Consider the following 20,358-nt stretch of genomic DNA (forward strand, 5'->3'; position numbering starts at 1 on the left):
CTGGATGAATTGAAAAAGCCCCCCTTCGAACCCCTCAAAGATATTACAGACAGGGAGCTCACGCTCAAGACAAACTTCCTCTTAACCTTAGCATCCTTCCAAGAGGGTGGGGGAGCTTCACGGCCTCTCCTACGAGGTGTCCCACTCAAGGGGATGGAAAGACCTAACTTTTAGGTTCGTGCCGTCCTTCGTGGCCAAGACTCAGAACACATCGGTAGTGAACGAGCGGTTTGTAGAGTTCTCCATCCCAGCCCTGCCTAAGTCAGAGGATCCCAAGGACCTGCTCCTTTGCCCAGTCAGGGCAGTAAGGAAGTACCTCAGCAGGACAGAGGGACTCCACTGTGGTATTCAGAACCTGTTTATCTCTACTGGGCGTGAGAAGAAGACAGTCTTGAAAAACACCATCTCTTCTGGTTGAGGGAGACCATCAGGAGGGTCTATAAGGAAACTGCCCCCTCACCCCCCAGGTTGTGGAAGAGGCAGTCCACCTTTATGGCCCATTACCTCAAGGATTGCACGAAGAGGTCCCTTGACTCCTTTGAGATTGGGCCTGTGGTGGCAGGCCAACACAGGGTCTAGTCCGGCCTGGGGTGTTTGTCATGTGAATGGGTGTGTGTTTGAGGTGTGTTCAACCTCCGTATCCTACCCTTCCCCCCTCTTCATTCCAAATGGGCCTTTGGCTTACATGACAAGATTCTTTGGCTATCAGGTGAGTTTATGTGAGGGATAGTATATGCTTACAAACCATTGCATTACACACACGGATAGTTATTCCCTTCCCTCCCCTCCAGTATGGGTCGGTTCTATCCGGCAGGGAGATCCCCACCTGTGCTCTAATCCGGTGAAGCGGGTCCCCCCCTCTCCTCCTCCTGTTGTGAAGGAGGTCAACCTCTTCCTTTACAGGACCTACCCCTCCCTAGATACTCCCGCTTCCTAAAGATTAAGGCTCCAACAATATTAGTTCAGGGTAAGTATATGGCGTCGGAACAAATCACAAATTCTTAGTAATTTGTATTTTTCCTAGCTATACTTACCCCAAACTATGGAGATTTTGCCTTCCCCATGTATCTGAGGGCAGGAGCTCTAGAGGTGTGGGAAGGACTGCAGGTTGGGCCAGAGGTCGTGATCTTTGACCCCGGGGCATGTACCTGGCTGGGTGTTGGGAGGGAATAACCAGCTTTTCTGGTTGGTACTGGATTGACATCCAGGATTCTCCTCTGATAAGTAGTTCAGGGTAAGTATGGCTAGAAAAGATACAAATTAAGAATTTGTTATATTTATGTGAGAGCTGTTATTATAGAATTCACTACTTCCAGCCTTAAGCTTTTTGATCCAAAGACACCCATGTATACCCATAAATAATTGTTTAGAATTTTTATGTGAAGACTAGTGTCAGGTCATCAGTTTTAGATGTTATCTATGTATTCACTTAGTATTAGTATTGATTGCAGCAAAACAGTAGCAACAGAAGTTTTAAAATGTTTGTTTAAGGTCAGTGTAATTTTAATTCATGTTTCTTTATTTCAGTGCTCATTGGTTCCTGGCCATCATTTGCTATCCTGGTTTGAGTGGACCCATTCGAGTTTCTGATGGGCAACCTATTTCTCGTACTGTAGTAGAGAGGCCGAGGAAACGAAGGTCAACTCGCCCAAGAAATAGAATAGAAGTAAGTTGCACAATTAAACCATTTGTGTATTTCTTTGTTCTTTGTTATAGATAAAGTAAAGACCTTGTTTCTACATACCTGTTAAGTTACAAGGATTTCTTAACTCTTGTTTAGCCTCTCTCATCTAAGAACAAATCCTGTGGACAAGACCTATACGTATGCTATTTAGTGACTTAGTGGTCAGCTCTGAAAGTGCTAAAGAAATAGCTTAGTGATTAGCTTAACCCACTGAATAATGACTCCAGTCTTGTCAAATTACTTTATAATTGTAAAAGTAATAATCTTACAGCAGATTCCCATCATTGATGATGGTGAATGGAGTGATCGAGATGAAGCCGAAGGGGAGGAAGATGAACTTGAGGAAGATGATGAGGAAGAGGAACCTACTCCAAGTAAGAAATCAAAAGTAGAAGGAGAACCCTCTGAAGAGAGTGATCAGACAAGTACTGAGAGTAATACGCCACAGTCTGTAAGACAGTAAGTGCATTTCTCGTTTTGCACAGTTTTTAAGTCCACATCATGTTCATCTTCATTACTCTGACCCTAAACTTCAATAATTCTTTAGTATTTCATAGTGAGAATTTTGCAGCTTGAGTCTCGTGTAACATTGACCCTAATTTTGAATCATTCCTTAGTATTCCATATTGAGATTTTTGCAGCTTCTTCTCATATAACATGACCCTAAACATGAATCGTTGCTTAGTATTCTTTACTGAATGCCTGCAAGGCAAGTAGAAATGAAAAAGTGAGATATTGATAATTCTGTATTTGTAAATGAATTGTAATTCTCTATAAATATTTATTTTCAGGCCATGCATCTTGATTTTTGATTCCCTATCGGGAGCCAACAGAGTTCGTATTGTTGCCACACTAAGAGATTATCTCACTGTAGAGCACAAAGTGAGGAAGAACTCCGAAAAATTGTTTAACCGTGATACCATGAAAGGTGCTTGTCCACGTGTCCCTCAACAGATGAATTACTCAGACTGTGGCATTTATACACTTCAGTTTGCTGAGAGCTTTTTTGAAGTAAGTCATCATTTTGTTAGTGCATGTGAGTCTGCACTTTAGACTGGTAGCATCTAGAAGTTTTATGGCAGATAATGGAAATGGAAAACCAAACTTGGATCTGAAATTTTTTTTTTTAATTAAAACTTTGGTTGTTCAGATGCTTATGTTGCCACCATGAGGAGATGTCCAGGCCTTATACGTTTTTCACCTATTGCTGTGTTTTCTAATGGGACCCTTTATTCATCAGTATCCCAGCAGTTAAAGTTTCATCCAATGCTGCAACTTTTAATTCCCATTTGTCTGACATATTACCAGCTTTACAGCCTAGTATAGGGTAAGGGGTTAGGGGTTCAATGGGGATGCGCCGCCCAGTGGAGAGGCTTTTTAAAAATTTTTTACAATAACTTTGAAACTAAGAATCCTAGGAATATGTTCTGTGTCAGAAAGTTAAGCCCTGAACATGTTCTATTTACACTGGAAATGTGAAAATAATATAGCCCTAACTTTTTTGTTGAAAAACGAAAATGTACCATTTTGCCCTTTTTTATTTATTTATTTTTCTTAGCTAAGTATACTTAGAGATGTTACATTATATGTTTGTTTGAGGACACACCATGTGTGGTCATTTTTCTGTATAATATTTTTATTTCACAGTGATGTTAGGGCGTTAGACATGACGTTCAGAGAATATTAAGACAAATTAGTCATTAGGCTGGCAATAGTTGAGGGAAAATTTAGTGTCTCCCCTTAGGGCCAGCAAAATTGGGGTGGCTTAGTGGAGAGACAAATTTTCAAAGCCGCAGTAGAAGGGATTAATAAAAACCAAAAGGAAGAATGTTATTAGACCTTTTACCCATATGAACTAGAGCTCAGAATTGCTTTCCGTAGAAGAGCAAGATTTTAACTACACCTTACGTTGATTTGTGTATTTAACCCTACGTGCTATGCAGTTCATATTTTACTTACTTAATTCTATTGTAAGTTAATTCAAAATATCCTTGAAATTAACTCCTGATGAATCACATTGGTGTTACTCGCCAGCTTTAGTAATGGAGAGGAAGCTGTAATTAGAAGAATAGATCTTTGCAAGTTGAATGCAGCTGCTGCAGCATTATCTTTCAAGAATACCTGTTTGAAAGAGGGGGTCTCCTTCCAATATATTATTATTATTAATATTAGGTAAATAATTTATTTATATACAAAACAACTACACACACACACACACACACACACACACACACACACACACACACACACACACACACACACACACACTATTTCTTGACGAGAAAGTCCTTGAATTGCTGAATTTTTAATAATTTATAGATAGATTCCACTGAAAAATCTGCAAATCTTGAGAATGTGAATACAGGGGGTTTACTGTATTGATAAATGGCACGCGACTTCTTAAATTGAATTTATAAGTTTCTAACATAACTATGTTGATTGAGCAGCATTATTGGGACAATTTTCAGCTTGTGGACGTTTTACATATGGTGTTTCGGAAAGTAATTAGTTATTTAATTCTTCCTTAAAGATTTTTTTTTAAAGGTTAGGTTACTGCAATAGCAAAATTTTTGGTTTTGCCCTAATTTTTATATCGTAATTGGTATAAAAAATATACTTGTTTATGTAATGCCCTTGTTCATTTAAATAAAAGGTTATGCAATTATAAAATTTTCTCGTTAAAAGTTTTATTTTGAGTTTTTTTTTATCATTATGATTCAAGAATATTTTAATTCATGTGTATAGTGTTTTTATTTGTTGATTATTGTAGTTTATAAGCTTGACCTAGTTTGTTACTACCTTGTGATCACTCTTGGAGTAAGGTTTGAAATTACAAATCACATGGAACCCTTAGCATTTTTATACTTATTACAGTGTTGGCAGTCACCTTTGGCTGATAAATGTAGTTCCCATGAGGTGCCAATGCCAAATTTATTCTAAAGGTGTGGTTACACTAGGCTTCACAGTGTGCTTCATAAGTCACCTGTGCCAGTATGTGCTCGCCCACCTGGGTGATGTAATGTGCTGCACAGCGCGTACTACACTTCGTGAGTGCTGTGACCAATAGCATTATTTTCCTGACAGCCACGCACATCTCTATTTTCATGCGATGTTAATTTTACATTCCATAAACATGGATAATGTTGATAATACTCGATCAAACAACGGGTCGCTTCTCGCTTCCATTCCATGGCAATTACAGTATAATAGAGAACTGGGAGACAGTTGAAAGGTTACTAGTGATTTGTCGTTTGTGGATTGTCTGGGTCAGGCTTCAGCTCAAGCTTGCCTTGATGAGTTAGTGGTGCAGCATGAGTCCTAATGAGCAGTTCAGTAGGTGGGGCTTATAAATAAGAGTTTAGGAGGAGTTGGTGATGAATCTTACATATGCAGTGTGCTGTGAAGCCTAGTGTCAACTCGCCTTAATAGGTAGATCTGGAACAAACCCAAGTAAGGCTTATAACTATACCTGTCTCCTTAACAAACTATTTTGTATGGTTAGTTCTTGATAAAATGGCCAGTGCTAGACTGGCATATGTAGAAGTCTGAATCTGTCTGATAATAATAGATTAGCATTAAATTCAGTAACCCATTTTTGTTTTGTTTTTTTGTTTAGAAGGAATTTGACCAGGAGTTACCAATCTCTCACAACAATACATAAAGATATTTGTTGTCACTTGCTGATTGTCATAAGTTTCAAATTCATTTTAATTTCTAAGGAGATATTGATAATATTTAATCCAAAACATATGAACATGAAAATGGAGTTCCTCAAGGTAGTGGTCTTTATAACACTCATTGTATTGGTAGTTAATGTCATTTCAAAGCAGTTACTTTTGCAAAGAGTTGATATAAGTTTTATTTGAATTGTTTCTGAAATTTTAAATATGACATTTAAAATTTTTTTTTATTTTTTACAGCACCCTCTGAAAGATTATACATTCCCAATCCGAACTCTTGGTGAGTGGTTTCCACAAGAAGTAGTGAGAGGCAAACGAGAGGCAATAGCAAAGTTAATAAAATCGTTGATGGAACAACACAATCCTAACCATGAATCAATTATCTTGCCAGATATTTCATTTGGCTCTGAAGACCGTAAAGATCCAGGTACTGGAAGCGACACAGCTACACCTGTTACATCCTCTGAAAATAAACTTTCTCAACCAAATCAAGATGATGAGGAAGGTCCTTCTCTTGAACGTGATGCTGGTGAAACAAAGTATGATAGTTCTCATTCGGGAAAAGAACCCTCTGATGGTATTGCCAAAGACCACTGTGATGGTTCAGACAATGTTCATGGGTCATCAAAGTTTAGTGATGAGTGCAAATCTAGTTCTCATGTATTAAAAATGTCTGATGTGAAAGATGATGGGGTGAATAATGTTCCTGGGAGTACAATCAAAGTAGTGCCAAATATGTCTACAGCAGAGAATGCATCAGAAACACTAAGAAAACCTGTTGTGTCTGTGAGCCGTATTGGGTCTAGTAGTGTTGGGCATATTAATTCAAAAGGGCTGCAACAGTCTCTAAAAGGATCTTTAAGCTCTCTTCAAGGAAAACGAAACACCCAGGTGAATACCATTTTAAAAGATCTTATTTATGAAAGTGATGAAGATATTTTTCCTAAGAGAGAGAAAAAAAAAGTGGTTGGAAAAGGAAATGTGGGTAGTGGAAATAGTCTGACTTTGTTGCAGGAGGAATATGGTCAGGAGGATGATTTACTGGATGGAAATTCAGATGAGAGTAGTAGTAATTATGTAAATATGGTTGGAAATAGTGGTCTTGTGCGAGTATCAAGTAATAACAGCTCAACAATGAAAGTAGAAAGAGTTGTATATATGTCTGAAAAAAATGGTGTCACCGAACAAATGGTTAGTCAGGTGAGAACTGTGAAACAGAGTCCTGCAACTTATGAAAACCGGGCAAAATTAATAAATGGAACCTTTGAAAGGGGAAACCAGATGGTCCAGATGGTTCCAAGTGCACAAGAGTTATCTACTGCCAATATTGGAGAGATATCGAAAGATTTTAAGGTTCACAGTCAGATGACTTCCATATCTCAGAAACAGGGTTTGTCTGTTGTGAATAATACTAATTATACATTTCGAAATGTATGTACCAAGTCCTCCCTTTCAACTACAGTGCAGTCTCTGTCACAGAAACTGAGTTCACAGTATCAGAAAGATGTTGATGTAAGTTTACCAGTTAGCTCTACATCAAATTACATGGATTCAGATAGTGGTGTAAAGACTGTTGAAACTTCAGGAGGCACAAGTATCATTGATGAAGACACTGAAGAAGTCCTTTTTATCATGCCAGTCGCAAATAACACAGGTAACCAGTCAAAGTCAAGACTACAGCCAGATGAAGAAGGAAGTTTATCTGGGTCTCCAGTTGTGAGATCAACAGCAATGTCGGTTCAAGATCTGGACGTGCGATCTGTTGGTAACAGAAGATTGGCTGGAGTATCTGGTTCACCCCCAAGAGCAGGCTCTTCATCTCCAACATTTTCAGGATCTCAAAGTGTGTTTAGGTTAAGTGAAAGGGTGTCATCTTCTGGCAGGACTATTGCGCCTCCAAAACGCTATTTGGAGGAGGATGATGAAGTTTTCCAGAAAAAGCGTCGTGATAAACCTATGCCTGGAAAGACTCGTGTCGTTAGATAGGAAACTGTTTGTCGAGCCTGAATATTGAATTAGCAAGACTTATTGGGTAGGGGTGGCGACAGGGAATAACTCGTGAGTGTATATACATGTGCTGTGTAATTAAAGGGAGTGTAAAATCGGTTGTTATTAGAAGCGATGTGAAATTTTGGGTTGTTTTAATAGGTATTTTCATGATTTGGCTCAGAAAAGCAAGAAAATCCACTTTTAAATTGTCAGACAATATCTTTTTGATGTTGTTCTGTTGAACTGCTTTACACTAATTTGTGATGAAATCTGCCAGAACATATCTTGGACACAGGCAGTAGAAATTAAATGGAATTTGTTATCCTCTTATAATGGTTTTTATGAACAGGTTAGTCAGAGAAATTCTCAGGAATGTGGTGAACATATAAACCTGTTCAGAATATATTCCTTGTACAAAGTGAAAACCATTTTTTTTTATATGTTCTGTTCGAATAAATGTTACCATTTAAGTTATATCTGAGCAGGATTAGGATTAAGAGGTTTTTTTTTATAGCTTGTGTTCCTCACAAGGCAAATATTTTGTTATTGAACCATATTGGTGCTTATAGTGTGTGTGCGCGTGCGTGTGTGTGCACGCATGTGCGTGCATGAGTGTGTAAAGTCTGATGGAATAGGTAAATGTAATTTTGAATCTGGACTCGAAGGCACACACACAGGATTCCTGTTAGTTTCCCACATATTTATTTTGTGAAGTGGGATTTAGTTGAATCCAAAGACAAGACATTTTGTAAATGACATCATATGATCACCTTCATTTTATCTTGGAAAAGTTGACTATAAAAAACATATATTGTGAATTGCAAGTAGCAATGTCCATAACAATTAGTGCCAGTGTTGTGATCTAGAGAATCCTATTATGTTATGTTGGACTGTGCCAGAATATTCCGGTTTGAGAAGTGAAGAGCATTGAATTTGTGGTGATGATATCAATAATTTGAGGGTTTTAATTGTTATCTTCATATGAGACTTTAACCAATTTAAATATTGTAAGCTAGAACCTCAGCCAAGCACAAGGAAATTTGGCTGCCTATATGGAAAAGTTGGTAGATGTTATGCAGAACTCCTACAGGGTTAAATAAAAGTTGGTCCCACAGTATTCCTTGTAAAATAAATTTTGGGAGTTTTAACACTCCTTACACTGTAACTATCCCTGCTGTATGAATGCAGTTTATTTCATAATAAAGGATATTTTTTCTGTATGCCTTATTTGCCTTTTACCTTTTAATCATTCACAAAATATAATTTTTGTTCATGCGCAGAACAAACCTTCGGTCTTAACACTAGGATAACTCTTCTTTGGCATCTGGCATCCGATACGTAGTTGAGGTGGAAGCAAGTAAAGAGGCCATGCTTAAACTTAGTAACACCTAGTGACGTGTTATGTTTTCTTCATTCACCTTGGAGAGTGGATGCTTGCTCTGCCCTCTTACCCAAGCTGGTTTTTCACCCTAGCCTGCACTGTTGTATCATTTAGTCTCCTTTACCAACTTAGCCTAGCCTAGCTAGTTCAAACCTACGTTTACCTGCTCAGCCTAGCCTAGCTAGTTCGAACCTACCTTTACCCACTTGGCCTAGCCTAATTGGTTGAGTTGTAGGTCTATCCTTAGTTTGAATGTATGTATATCATCCTGGCCTAGCCTAAGTGTTGGAGTTCTTAGCCTACCCTAGATCGTTCAAACCTGTCTTTATCAGATATGCACTGCAATATCCCAGAGCATTTTCTTCTGCAAGAGGAGGATTTTCCCGTTCTTGTTTGGGATTGGGTTGGTTAAAGTCCTAACTTAGTCTAGCTTTGTAAATCTAAGTAACCAGACCAGTACAGTGGACTCCCTGTATTCTTTTTGGTGGGAGGGGGGATGCATACCAGACCCTCTCACGAATAGTTAGAATTCGTGAGTACTTAGAACTTATAAAAAATGCTTAAAACTTTCTATTTTGTTAGTTCAAATTAAAGAAAAACCTGCACAAAATGTGTATAGTACATGGTTTTTTAATAGTTTTATCACAAATAGTCCATTTAATCATGAAATGTTTATGAAAATTCACTAATTTGTGGATATTTCTCGAAGAAATCCGCAAAAAGCGGGGTCGACTGTTCTTTTCTCTGCAGGTGTTGAGATTTGCCTTTACCATCGTCCTCTTCTTTAGAATTCTCCTTTCTAAGAAGAATGATTAGGCGAGCCAGATGTGTTTCATCCTAGGTTGGATTAAAGACTAATGGGTCATTGGGTTCAAGCATGTTCTCCAACTCTCTTCCACCTCAACTACGTATGGAATGCTGGATGCCACAGATTCCTTGCATTCACAATTTATTGTTTTTAATCGGTTTCCTGCTGGCGCTAGAAGATTTATCCTGATGCAAAGACCTCAGGTTTGTTAGCTATGAAAAATTCAAATTAATTAAAAATTAGTCTTTTTATCATATGGTCAAAACACCTAGTTTACTGTACAGTGATGGACATAAGTGACTTGCAATGCTGGTTTGGAGAGAGTGAAGAGTTAAAGGTAGACATGATTTTTTAATGTTCGTAATTATCTAGCCTAGACTGTCGAGTAGCTGCAAATGTAAAATAAAAGAAAAATGGCAATTCTGTACATCTTTTTAACTCGAGATTGGACTAAATTGTAAGAGTGCTTGTTGGGAGGGTGACTTGTGTTAATGTTGATTAGTATAGAGTATATTTAATGTCAAAAAAACTGCCAGACCACTAAGTTAATATTCCCAGCCAACAATAACAAATTTACCAATTTAAAACGATGGTAGAATTGTGAGTCCAAAGTGGTAAGTAAAGACAAATGGTATATTTATCTATCCTGTTTGAGAATTAAACTCACCTATTTAGCCTTTAATTGCTTGATGGCCTTCCTTCACGTCCCAGTTAGTGACTAGTGAATAAGGTACATGATACATACTGAAGCTTATATCCTGTGAATGCTCTTAATTGTAATCAAAAGCAAAATAGGCAGTCCCCGGGTTACGACGGGGGTTCCGTTCTTGAGACGCGTCGTAAGCCGGAACATTGTCAAAAATTCTAAGAAAACCTTACTTTTAATGCTTTAGGTGCATTCAAAACTATGTAAACTGCATTCTTATTGCATTTTTCATCAAAACAACCTTTAAATATTGATTATTTTGCATTTTTGGTGTCATATTTCATCTGCCAGATCAGCGTTTGTAGACATCGTAACTGGAACATGCGTCGTAACCCTGGAAATAATTTCTGATGAATATAATTGAAAAGCGTCGTAATCTCGGAATGTCGTAACCCGGGGACTGCCTGTAGTAAAAGTTCAAACAATCTCGGGGGAGCTGTCGGAATTGTCATTTTTAGTTAATCCCAGCAAGTGGTCACTGTAGGGAGAGGAGGGTCCTACAAGGTAGAGAGCAGTGAACCATTGTTGAAGTTGCTGCTTCGTCTATGTCCAAATCTTTGTTGTGGTTGGCTTCTGGATCTATCGCTACATAGGTCAAGGGAAAGGGGAACAGTTGTGTCGTAAAATGCCTTTGCCCATTGGCCAGGCGTCCAGCTCACCTTTCCTCGTCACACCTGCCGCTCCCACTTTACTTGTTCTGTCTGATTACCAGACTGCATGCTTTACTTGGACTACTCTCACCTCTGTCAACTTTGTGTATAAAATTTCCCTCATTGATCGTTAAATGGTACCTGAAGAAAATCAACACAAGAGGTCAAGAACATCAAGTATGACTGATGCCTTCTTCAAGAGCCCAAGCAAAGGGAGTTTTGACTTTTTGACATGGCTGTAAACATTACTGGAGACATTTCATTCCAGAAGGGAAGCAGTTGCATAGAGAAGATTGAAGTGAGCCATTGAATCAGACCTCCTATACCTCAGTATTTAGCACTGGAATAGGGCCTCGGCAGGAAAATTCCCAAAGATCTCCCCTCACACTTTCATGGACTCCATTCTGGTCCACATGCAATGCTGTTGTGCAAGACCGGAAAGATTTCCTGCAGTGAAATTTACTCTTACTGGATGCCTTGTACTTTGTTACTATCAAGTTGTCAACAAGTTACTATGAGGGGTATGATAATCTCAAGTTACTTTGCAAAAGGCACCTTAAGCCTCAACCACAACAAAATTGCAAGGAGAGGAACAGATTCTGCCTCCCTTGGCAACACCTGACCCAGGAACTCAAGGGGAAGACCGATGCCCACTTCAATCCCATTCTTGTTCAGTTGATCAATACGGTAGACTGGAATGTTTATATAACATAAACATTATCTATAACCCATTTCTGAAGGAGATCCAGGACAGCCAAGTTTTTGGAAGAAGTGCTGCTGAGGAAGTCTGACCTTCAGTCTCCGCTTATTGGCTCATATCACAATGGCCAGCACCCTTCCTTCAAAAGAAAGACATTTAGCAACAACCCCCACCTCACCCAAAAGCAACAACCATTTGTGACTAGCTATATTAACCCAAACCCCAGTCAGAGTAGTGCTCGTCTTCGTAGGAATTCCTGCCCAGGCCTTAGGTTAGCCCACTGACTCCACGGGTCAGCCAGCAATGATGCCTACATCATAATCTGTGGACCCATAATGGTTACACACCTGAAGGAATGACTAAACAAGAGTAGTCGAAGTAAAACAAATTTTCATTATTCAATAAGTATACTAAAAAATGTGGTGGGTAACAAAAACTTTAACAAGCATGAAATTTTAATTGTGAATCAGAGACAAATCCTATAATAAAATGTAATGGTGCAATAAATTCTTAGGCTACAATATTTTGTATAAACATGTTTCAATATCTGCCTCGGTAATAATACAATATTTCCTTCTATTTCTCAACATTTTAAGTAGTACTTCCAATTCTGTATTCACTATCTGAACAATTTCAGTTTCACTCTGAGAATGTTCTATTAAATTAGCCTCAACTAATTCAGAATAGAACATTATATTTTTGAATTTGTATAGCTCTATAGAATTAGAATTTCTAATTCACTATAGAACTTGGTGGTACCTGTTAAAAGATTTTCTGTACGGTAATAACATTCCAATAGAATGGTACTCAAAATGCAAAGGATTTAAGGTTGTATTTTTCTTACTCGAACGTGGAGGCTACATACTATGTACTGACAAAACGAATGTTTCGGGAAAGCATTCTTGAACTCAAAAGCAAGTTTTGTACAACTATGGTGTGATAGCAGAGCGGGAAGGTTTTGCAGGAGTATTTGCATCTAATTTTGAAAGGCTAGAGACTGAACGAACTTCTGCAGCAGCAGCAGTACCTGTAGTGCGCCTTCTATGGACGCCCCTTGAAGGCATAGGAGATTCTAAGCGTGAAAGACGAGATTGCACACGGCCCTCAGTAACGAAGGCCACTGGCTTTATTGGAGGTGGTGATACGCCACTCCCACTGTCTGACCCACCACTTGATCCTCCTGTAAGAACTCCTCTTTCACGAGGAGGATAATTTTCAATAAGGGAGTATTCTCGTGTAACTGTTGGCTGGATAGTTTTGCACGTTTCAGGACTCTCCTCTTTATTACTTCCTTCTTGCATATCTTTTTGTCTTGCTTCTTGCAAACTTGCTGCAAGGCTCTGTCGTTTCCTTTGGTCTGAGTGACCAGGGAGGGTTCTACAACCATCTGTCGCTTCTTCTTCGTTGGATTCTGACTGTTGCTGCATTTGAGGTTCTGGTGTTGTTGTTGGACTTGTAGTAGGAGTACAACGAGGAGATGCTAAGTAATCATCATCTGTAGAGTGATGTGGAGACTGCCGTCCACGTCGGAGTCGCCCCACTCGCCTATCTTCAGTGTTTTCCTGGAATGGTAAGAAAATGAGACAAGAACTTTTTAAATATTCTGAGCATTAAATCTGTCAATGGCCCACACTGAAACATGAACTAGAAAGCTGGTATTGTTTGAAATCTTGCCTATTCTAAATATTTTTCTACTGGACTAAGATTAAAGGTTATCCAGGTGGATGAAATGAGTTTTTTTTAGTGTGCCAGTAGGAGTACTATTCAGCATGTAGCAGAAGGGATATTTTCAGGCACAAATATATAGCAGTTTTACTGGTTAACATATGTTGTGTGCATTACACCATACATATCAATTTCTTCAGAATGCCTGCAAAAATGAGGAAAGATAGAGTAGCTTTAATGAGAAGAATGTTACCTTATTTAATTTTGATCTATGTCGTGATCTTCTTGTTGGCACCTCGGTAGGCTCTGGAGACACCGTGAGGGTGGATGATATCATCTGGGATTCACTACTTCTCTTACGGAGGTCAGCACTAATCGGAGGAAGTCTTCCACTGCTGAAATGTTCATTGTATGTTTTACAATTTATAAACTATTTCGATTGGATGAGTAACTATTGTCCTTGCCTAACCCAAATGAAAGGGAAACAAAATCGAGACAAAAAACGTACCAAAATTTACATTATAATCAGTGTGAAAAAAAGAAAATTTATCCAATACCTTTGGAAAGCTAAGGGTAAATGAAATTTTAAATCTGAACAACTTCTGTTAATAAAAAAAAAAAAAAACTCTAAAATTGCCTGTGTTAGGTTTGGAAACTATAGTGTAAACATCGTAAACAACAAAGGTCGCCCTTACTTTTTTTTTTTTTTTTTTTTTTTTTTTTTTTGCTAAAGTATATATTTTTCTTCTTTCACCTTGACAATCGGCACATGTTAGTGAGGAAATAGTAGACTTATATTATATTATTTTTGTATATGTTAGCCGCTCTTCAAAACTGGTTAATAGTAAAGAGTTATGGATGTTATAGAGGGGCAAAGGATTCTATGGAAAGAGATTGGAATGATCAACAAGCGCCGCGAGTTTTGAAAAGCTTTTTTTTTTTTGTCAAGAGGACAATCAGCAGATATTTTTGGTGAACGAACGGTGCCCGCTGACGATTGTCAAACAGCGCAAGTTGACCCCACGAATGGGTATGGGCTGCTCGAGGGTTCCAAACTCTATTGTACCTGTTTAGATGTGGGGCGAAGTGTCAATGATCTATACGTCACAGAGGAACGCGAACAAAGAACCTTCGAGAACAATTGAGTACGTCCGTTTGTACATACATCACGGCCCGTGTTAATGCAATATAATGAGATATCAAATCTGAAGTAATTCATTAGCCGGCCGACCATTAAGTGACAATCAGTGAGACGAAGACATTGTTAGACTGGGAGATGAGTTCTCCTACATTTGAGTTTTTAACCAGTGCCTATTATTTTTCCCCATGTATACAGGAATGCTTTTATTTGTTTTTTGTTTCATTTGTTTATGATCATCTGTTCGGTATTGTTTTCTATTCTGAAGGTCATAATTTCTTTCCTTTCGGATGGCTTCAACGTCGCCATTAAGGATAGGAATTCTTGACAATTATTTGACTTCTGTCGTGAAAGACTGACTTTTTTCACATATTAGTTAATGGGGAGACAAGGTTTAGAAAAGGCCTTGTAATATATATAATAGCCAGATTATCTCTTGAACAGTATAAAATTTTAATACACTGATGCAGCTTACTCTAGGTCATTAAATACAGTCCTGCCAAATTTACAGTGTAAATAAGATGGGCCTATTGTTATGAACAAAACTTTGACAGGGCTGAGTGAAGACAGTGTTAAGGAATTCAAGAGAAGCAGTTAATATACGATTGAGTTTGTATGTGCCAAACTCTGAGTATGTACATAATTAAATAACTTCCAAGGGTGAAAATAGCAGATCCTGATAGAATTAGAGAATGTGTATTTGCCTTAATGATATGCTGCTTAAAGTTATGTTTGGATAACTACTGTGTACCGTCTTTACATATTGGTTTCACCATCAGTACTTTGAACCAATGAGGAGGGCTTATCTGGCAGAGGAGGGTCCTTAGGTTGTCATCTTACTGGACAACCACCAGGCTTATCTTCAAGTGAGTAAATTAGTCAACAGCATAATTTTTGTCGCGTACTTTCTATCAAATGTAACTTCAGTGATAGTCACTATGTATCAGTGAGCGACCAAGAATTAAAAAAAAAAAAGAAGACTGCAGATCTTTGATACAGTTGTTAAATTCCTTCGTTGTTGAAAATAAGTTCCAAAAAGAATATAAATTTGAAAAATAACCCAGCTATGACTGCTTTTGCATCGGACGAAGCAGAGGTCAACTTTACAAAAGTCAAGGAAGAAACTGCAGCCGGATGCTGTTCTACGATTAGCTTAAATCCTACGAAATCCAGGTGTACAAGGCACCATGGAGGAAGGAGCAGCACAGCCTCAGTTGCGTGGTCAGTATGGTGTTGGCCTGCCACCTAGGTGGCTGCTAGTTCGATTCTCAGGCATTCCATTGAGGAGTTAGAGACGTGTATTTCTGGTGATAGAAGTTCACTCTCGACGTGGTTCGGAAGTCATGTAAAACCGCTGGTCCCGTTGCTAAATAGCCACTGGTTCCGTGCAACGTAAAAACGCCATACAAACAAAAGTGCAGCAGAGGGTTACAAAAAAGATCACATAAGAGGCACTTAAGAGAGTTCTTTGGTTTGCTTCTAAACAGAGAAAGCTGCATCTGTTAAATAAGTTTAGGAAAGCTGCCGGTACTTACAAACTCATCTTTCAATCTGTTACACCCTACTTTAACCAGCCGAGAGCCTCATTTTTTTGGCACAATCCTGAGCCTGAGGTTGATAATCCAGAGCACTGTAAACCTTCTACTGCCTTGGATCCCTCCCGTTAGTACCTCCTTCTCCAACCAAGGTTCTGTATTTATGCAGATACATTCCACAGTTGATCTGCTGTGTTAATAAGTCATAACAAATCCAACCTAGTATGTCTGCTTTGATATTCAAGTTCCCAGAGACTGCAAAATATGCCTTCAGATCAAGTCATTGTGCTAAATGTATTATTTCTAGGAAGCAAACTTGGAGTCATTACTGTCAGTGTTAGAAGACTCCAAAAATGCATGTTAAAGTGCATACTATATTTTATTAGAGAGTCTGCTCAAATGTACCTCATACAAGGGAACTCGAGACTATGGCACAACTCGAAGTTCGCGAACTTGGTTGCTGTATAGAGATATGGCAACTTAGTTGACTTTCCTACCACCAATACTTAGAGAAAGAACACAGTTCTATCACACTGAACAAAACTGAAAGGACAGGGTACTGATGAGGCTGACGGTTGTCTGTTCTTCAGTATAAAGCAAAATGGAAGGTAGATATAAAAGTCACTTCAACAGGTCCACATACTCATTACTCTTAAGGTTACTGAGGTTTTTCTATTGTAATAACCCTGACGATAGAATGTTATTTGGTAATTTAGCTTCACTTCAGACTACAAAGACTTCTACTTAAGAGTGCATACCTCGACTTATTTACCATTTTGTTTAAGAATTTCACAAATAAAATGCACAGAAACTCACGCATCAAGAGATACTGAAGCCCTCGATTCACAAGCAGTTGAAATGGTTTCTATGGAGGATACAATTCCTGATGTTGTCGTAGTTGAAGAGCCACTACCTCGATTACGTCCTCCTGATTTGCGTCGCGACGAAATGGAGGCTGACCTTGAGGAAGTTGCTGTTGTCGAGTTACTGCTCGCAAGATTTCGACCAGCTCTTCGACTGTACTGCTGCAAGGCTGCAAGCTCCCTGTCTCGTTCCTTTAGAAAATTGTCAGTAGTACATCTTGGTGAAAATAATCCCGAGACTTTTGTGGTATTTTAATTAAAACTAAAATTACAAGGCTATAATTATTAAATCTGATCGCATGCTGCAACGTAAAACACCATACAAACAAACATACTGCTCAAATTGCATCTCATTTTCTAAAATAAAAACATTTGCAATATTTCATTACCTGAAGAGTATCCTCAAGTTTGTGGTGCTCGCACTGAAGACCGTATAGTTTCTTGGCTGTAGCCCTGTGCCTTGCAACTTCAGCCTGAACTTGCTGTTTCAGAGATTTCTCCACTATGGCTAAACGACGCTTTAGTTCCTGTAAGAAAAATTCAAAGAATACATACTGTCAAATATACTAGTTTTTTTTTTCCATGTGTCCACCCGCCTGTGGTGTTTGTGTATGGTAACACTGCGTCCCCGGCTTTAGATAGTTACATTCAGCTCACATTCAACAATAATAACAATACCCTATTTCGAATATTAACGGTGTAATTCGCATATTGTAAATTATTAAAACACTTTTAAGTTGCAAATGTACACCCAGATATCCTTTTATTTACCTAAAACTTACACATAGCGTAACTATCTTAAGCCCGGGACGCAGTGTTACCATACGCAAACACCACAGGCGGGTGGACAGATGAAAACAAAAAGAGTATACATGATCTACATCAATCAATCTGGCAATAAGAAATCTTTCTTGCTTTAGTTCCGCGTAACTTTCAATGCTTTTATTATCTGAGGTGAGAGTTAGGAATCACATGAGAACTGCTCTTCTTTGTTAGCATTTCAAGAAGATTTACATTTCAGACATTTTGAATGTTTGAATGAGCATTTAGAATGCCTGAAATGGCTTGCATTAAATGTGGTATCCTTCAAGAAACTAGAAATGGAAAATCAATAGTACCAATGCCTGTCAGGAAACTAGATAAAGCTGATGGCCTACGTCTTTGACCTTGTTTAAATACTTGAAGCTTTGCCAGTTATATAAGTTTAAAAGGGCACAGACGCTACTTGCATATTTACTGCTTTTCTAATGAAATCTGTTCCTTAACCATTCTCCTGATATGTCCAAACCATCTCAGTCTTTTTCAACCTCCGGACACCACATACTTCCGTCAACTCTTATTTCATAACGCGATCCTCTCACTGATTCTTAACATTTCAGCTCTTGCTGCATACTCTACTGTGTTCCCAAGCAGCAGCGATGCTTTACCTTCTCTAAGACTTCTTTATCTACCAAAGCAGAGTTCTCAGCTCCCTTCTTTACCCCTAATGATCTGTAATACATTTCGGTCCATGATGAGGAAACCGTGATCATTCTTTTAGACTACTTACTTCTCGAAGGTAGAATACTGCGCCTTCCAATTTGTTTAAAACCCCTGAATCAACATGTACATTTACTGGCGCCTAGAAAGGTAAGTATCGCTACTCCTCTTTCTATCCCTGTAGTGACAGAGCAATAAACTGGCAGATCTACCACATGCCAAAAAGTAATCTTATAGATCAAAGTAAACAAGAGAACCTGAACCATGCACATTGCCTTACTTCGGCTTCTTTTCCCTTTTCATCGAGAGACAGGACCGTTGCACTAAGCTTCCTGTTGAGTTGGTCTCTCTCGGGCAAGTGGCGCTTCTTGCTGAGGTTCCTGAGCCTGGACAGTTCCTCTGTCAGTTTGAGGATCCTTCCATCTGTATCCTTCAATTTTTCGTTGCTTCGACGGTTAGTTTCAGTAGCCTGAAAGGGGAAAATACATAGAAACTTTGCGAGGCTGTTACTAAGTTTCAACAGAGATTGTTATCCTCAAGGTATCTTGCTTCATACAAAGATGAGGGTTACATTTCTCTGCTGCGTTACCTGTTGGGTTTAGTGTTTAAACTCCTCAGAAACGTGACTGATTACATTGTTTTCTGTCCAAACAATACAATTTTAATAAGGTTATGGACAGATTTTTCTGACGCTACCTTTGAAAAAATCAAATTCATAACTCTACATGTTGGCGTGAACTTAGATTAATATTTGTAACTGACAGATTTAACTCTCTGCGTTAGTTTACGAATGAGTCAAGACCTCATCTGACAACAAAAATGAAACACTGAACACTCACCCTCCGTAACTTTTCCTGCAGAACATGGATTTCTATTTTGTGGGCCTCTATGATGTGGGGCAGTTCACTCTTCATGTCCTGGTAGCGACGGAGAGCAGCTTCTTGCCTCTTTCCGACACGTACCAACAACCGATTTTGCTCTTCGAGTTCCTGAAATGTAAACAAGTAGATTTATTATAATCGTTTAAATACTCGAGTGGGCATCATTAACTTCTAGAGAAATCAAGAGGTCTTCCGTCGTTTAATTTCTGAAGAGCTAAAGGCATCTACACTACCATGGTATAGAGGTAGATAGTGAATTAAAGGAAATCCTGTTATTTTTTTATTCATCTCTTTGCGTTGGGTGAAATCCTGAAGTAATTTGAGGCGAAATGCATGAAATCTGTGAAAAAATTCCAAAGAATCCGATTTTTGCGTGAATTTGGAGGGATATGTGTCTAGTACCACCAAAAATTGTTTGAGTGTGTCAGGGGTGGGCAACATTTTTTTTTTAGGCCTCCTTGAATATAGATCTGAATTGAATATAGAATTTAGGTCAGAGGCCAAGCACTGGGGCCAATGCTTCTGTCCCCGTCTCAAAATATCTAATAGTTCGGCTGCCATGGCCGTTCAAAATTTGAATGAAATCAGATTTAATAATATTTATTTCTCTCTGTTTCTGGAAAACGGTCATTCATTGGTAAGAAGTTCAAGTAAGAAAAAAAGATGCAGAATATCAAAATGCATCATTCGATATAACTTTTAACTTCATGCCTCAAATTACATAGGAGATATTGTAACTGAAATGTGTTGTATTCATCAAAAATATGGTGGCCGACGTATCGTTCTTTACGTAACTAGAAAACTATCATTCGTAGGAAAGAAGTTCATGGAAGAAAAAAGATGCAGAATACAAAAATGCATCATGTGATGTGACTTTTCACTTCATTGATAGAACACAGTAATATTTATTGTTCCTTTTACTTCCTCATCCTTTTATTTCCATTGCACCGGCAATCTTCGATTAATCGTCGTTGTCTGTTACTTGTATAGGAGCGTCAAGTTATTGATTAATTTCCTTTTGCTCCAAATTCAAGCATAGTTATGCATAAAAAAAGACATCTCGGCTTTTGTTGTGAGCATTCCTCCGGTCAATCCAGACTGGTCCTGAATCTATTTTCGACGAGAGGACAAAAAAGAGAGAGTGGCAAGAATGTCGGGTCTGGCATTTCCCAACGAGGCAAACTTTGCAAAATCGACGA

At 38.6% G+C, this 20,358-nt stretch overlaps 2 protein-coding genes across 3 annotated transcripts in view; one reads left to right on the forward strand and one right to left on the reverse strand.

The window, feature by feature from the left end:
• Positions 1-8,573, forward strand: part of LOC135213731 (uncharacterized) — a 125,423-nt gene extending 116,850 nt beyond the window's left edge. Inside the window, exons 21-24 of the mRNA XM_064247847.1 lie at positions 1,528-1,666; positions 1,956-2,143; positions 2,476-2,695; positions 5,605-8,573. Of these exons, the coding sequence (XP_064103917.1) occupies positions 1,528-1,666; positions 1,956-2,143; positions 2,476-2,695; positions 5,605-7,350 (2,293 nt within the window). The 3' untranslated portion in view covers positions 7,351-8,573. The remainder of the gene's footprint in view (positions 1-1,527; positions 1,667-1,955; positions 2,144-2,475; positions 2,696-5,604) is intronic.
• Positions 8,574-12,002: 3,429 nt separating this feature from the next.
• Positions 12,003-20,358, reverse strand: part of LOC135213730 (lebercilin-like protein) — a 50,377-nt gene continuing 42,021 nt past the window's right edge. The window contains exons 4-9 of one of the 2 annotated variants that reach the window (XM_064247846.1): positions 19,118-19,267; positions 18,559-18,747; positions 17,189-17,326; positions 16,753-16,991; positions 13,517-13,655; positions 12,003-13,160 (exon numbers count right to left, since the gene is read on the reverse strand). In XM_064247846.1, coding sequence (XP_064103916.1) covers positions 12,528-13,160; positions 13,517-13,655; positions 16,753-16,991; positions 17,189-17,326; positions 18,559-18,747; positions 19,118-19,267 — 1,488 coding nt within the window. In that variant the 3' untranslated portion in view covers positions 12,003-12,527. Of the gene's footprint in view, positions 13,161-13,516; positions 13,659-16,752; positions 16,992-17,188; positions 17,327-18,558; positions 18,748-19,117; positions 19,268-20,358 lie in introns of both variants that reach the window. The other variant, XM_064247845.1, reaches the window with a different exon arrangement.

The sequence above is a fragment of the Macrobrachium nipponense genome, chromosome 43 (assembly GCF_015104395.2).
Source record: "Macrobrachium nipponense isolate FS-2020 chromosome 43, ASM1510439v2, whole genome shotgun sequence".
Lineage (NCBI taxonomy): Eukaryota > Metazoa > Arthropoda > Malacostraca > Decapoda > Palaemonidae > Macrobrachium > Macrobrachium nipponense.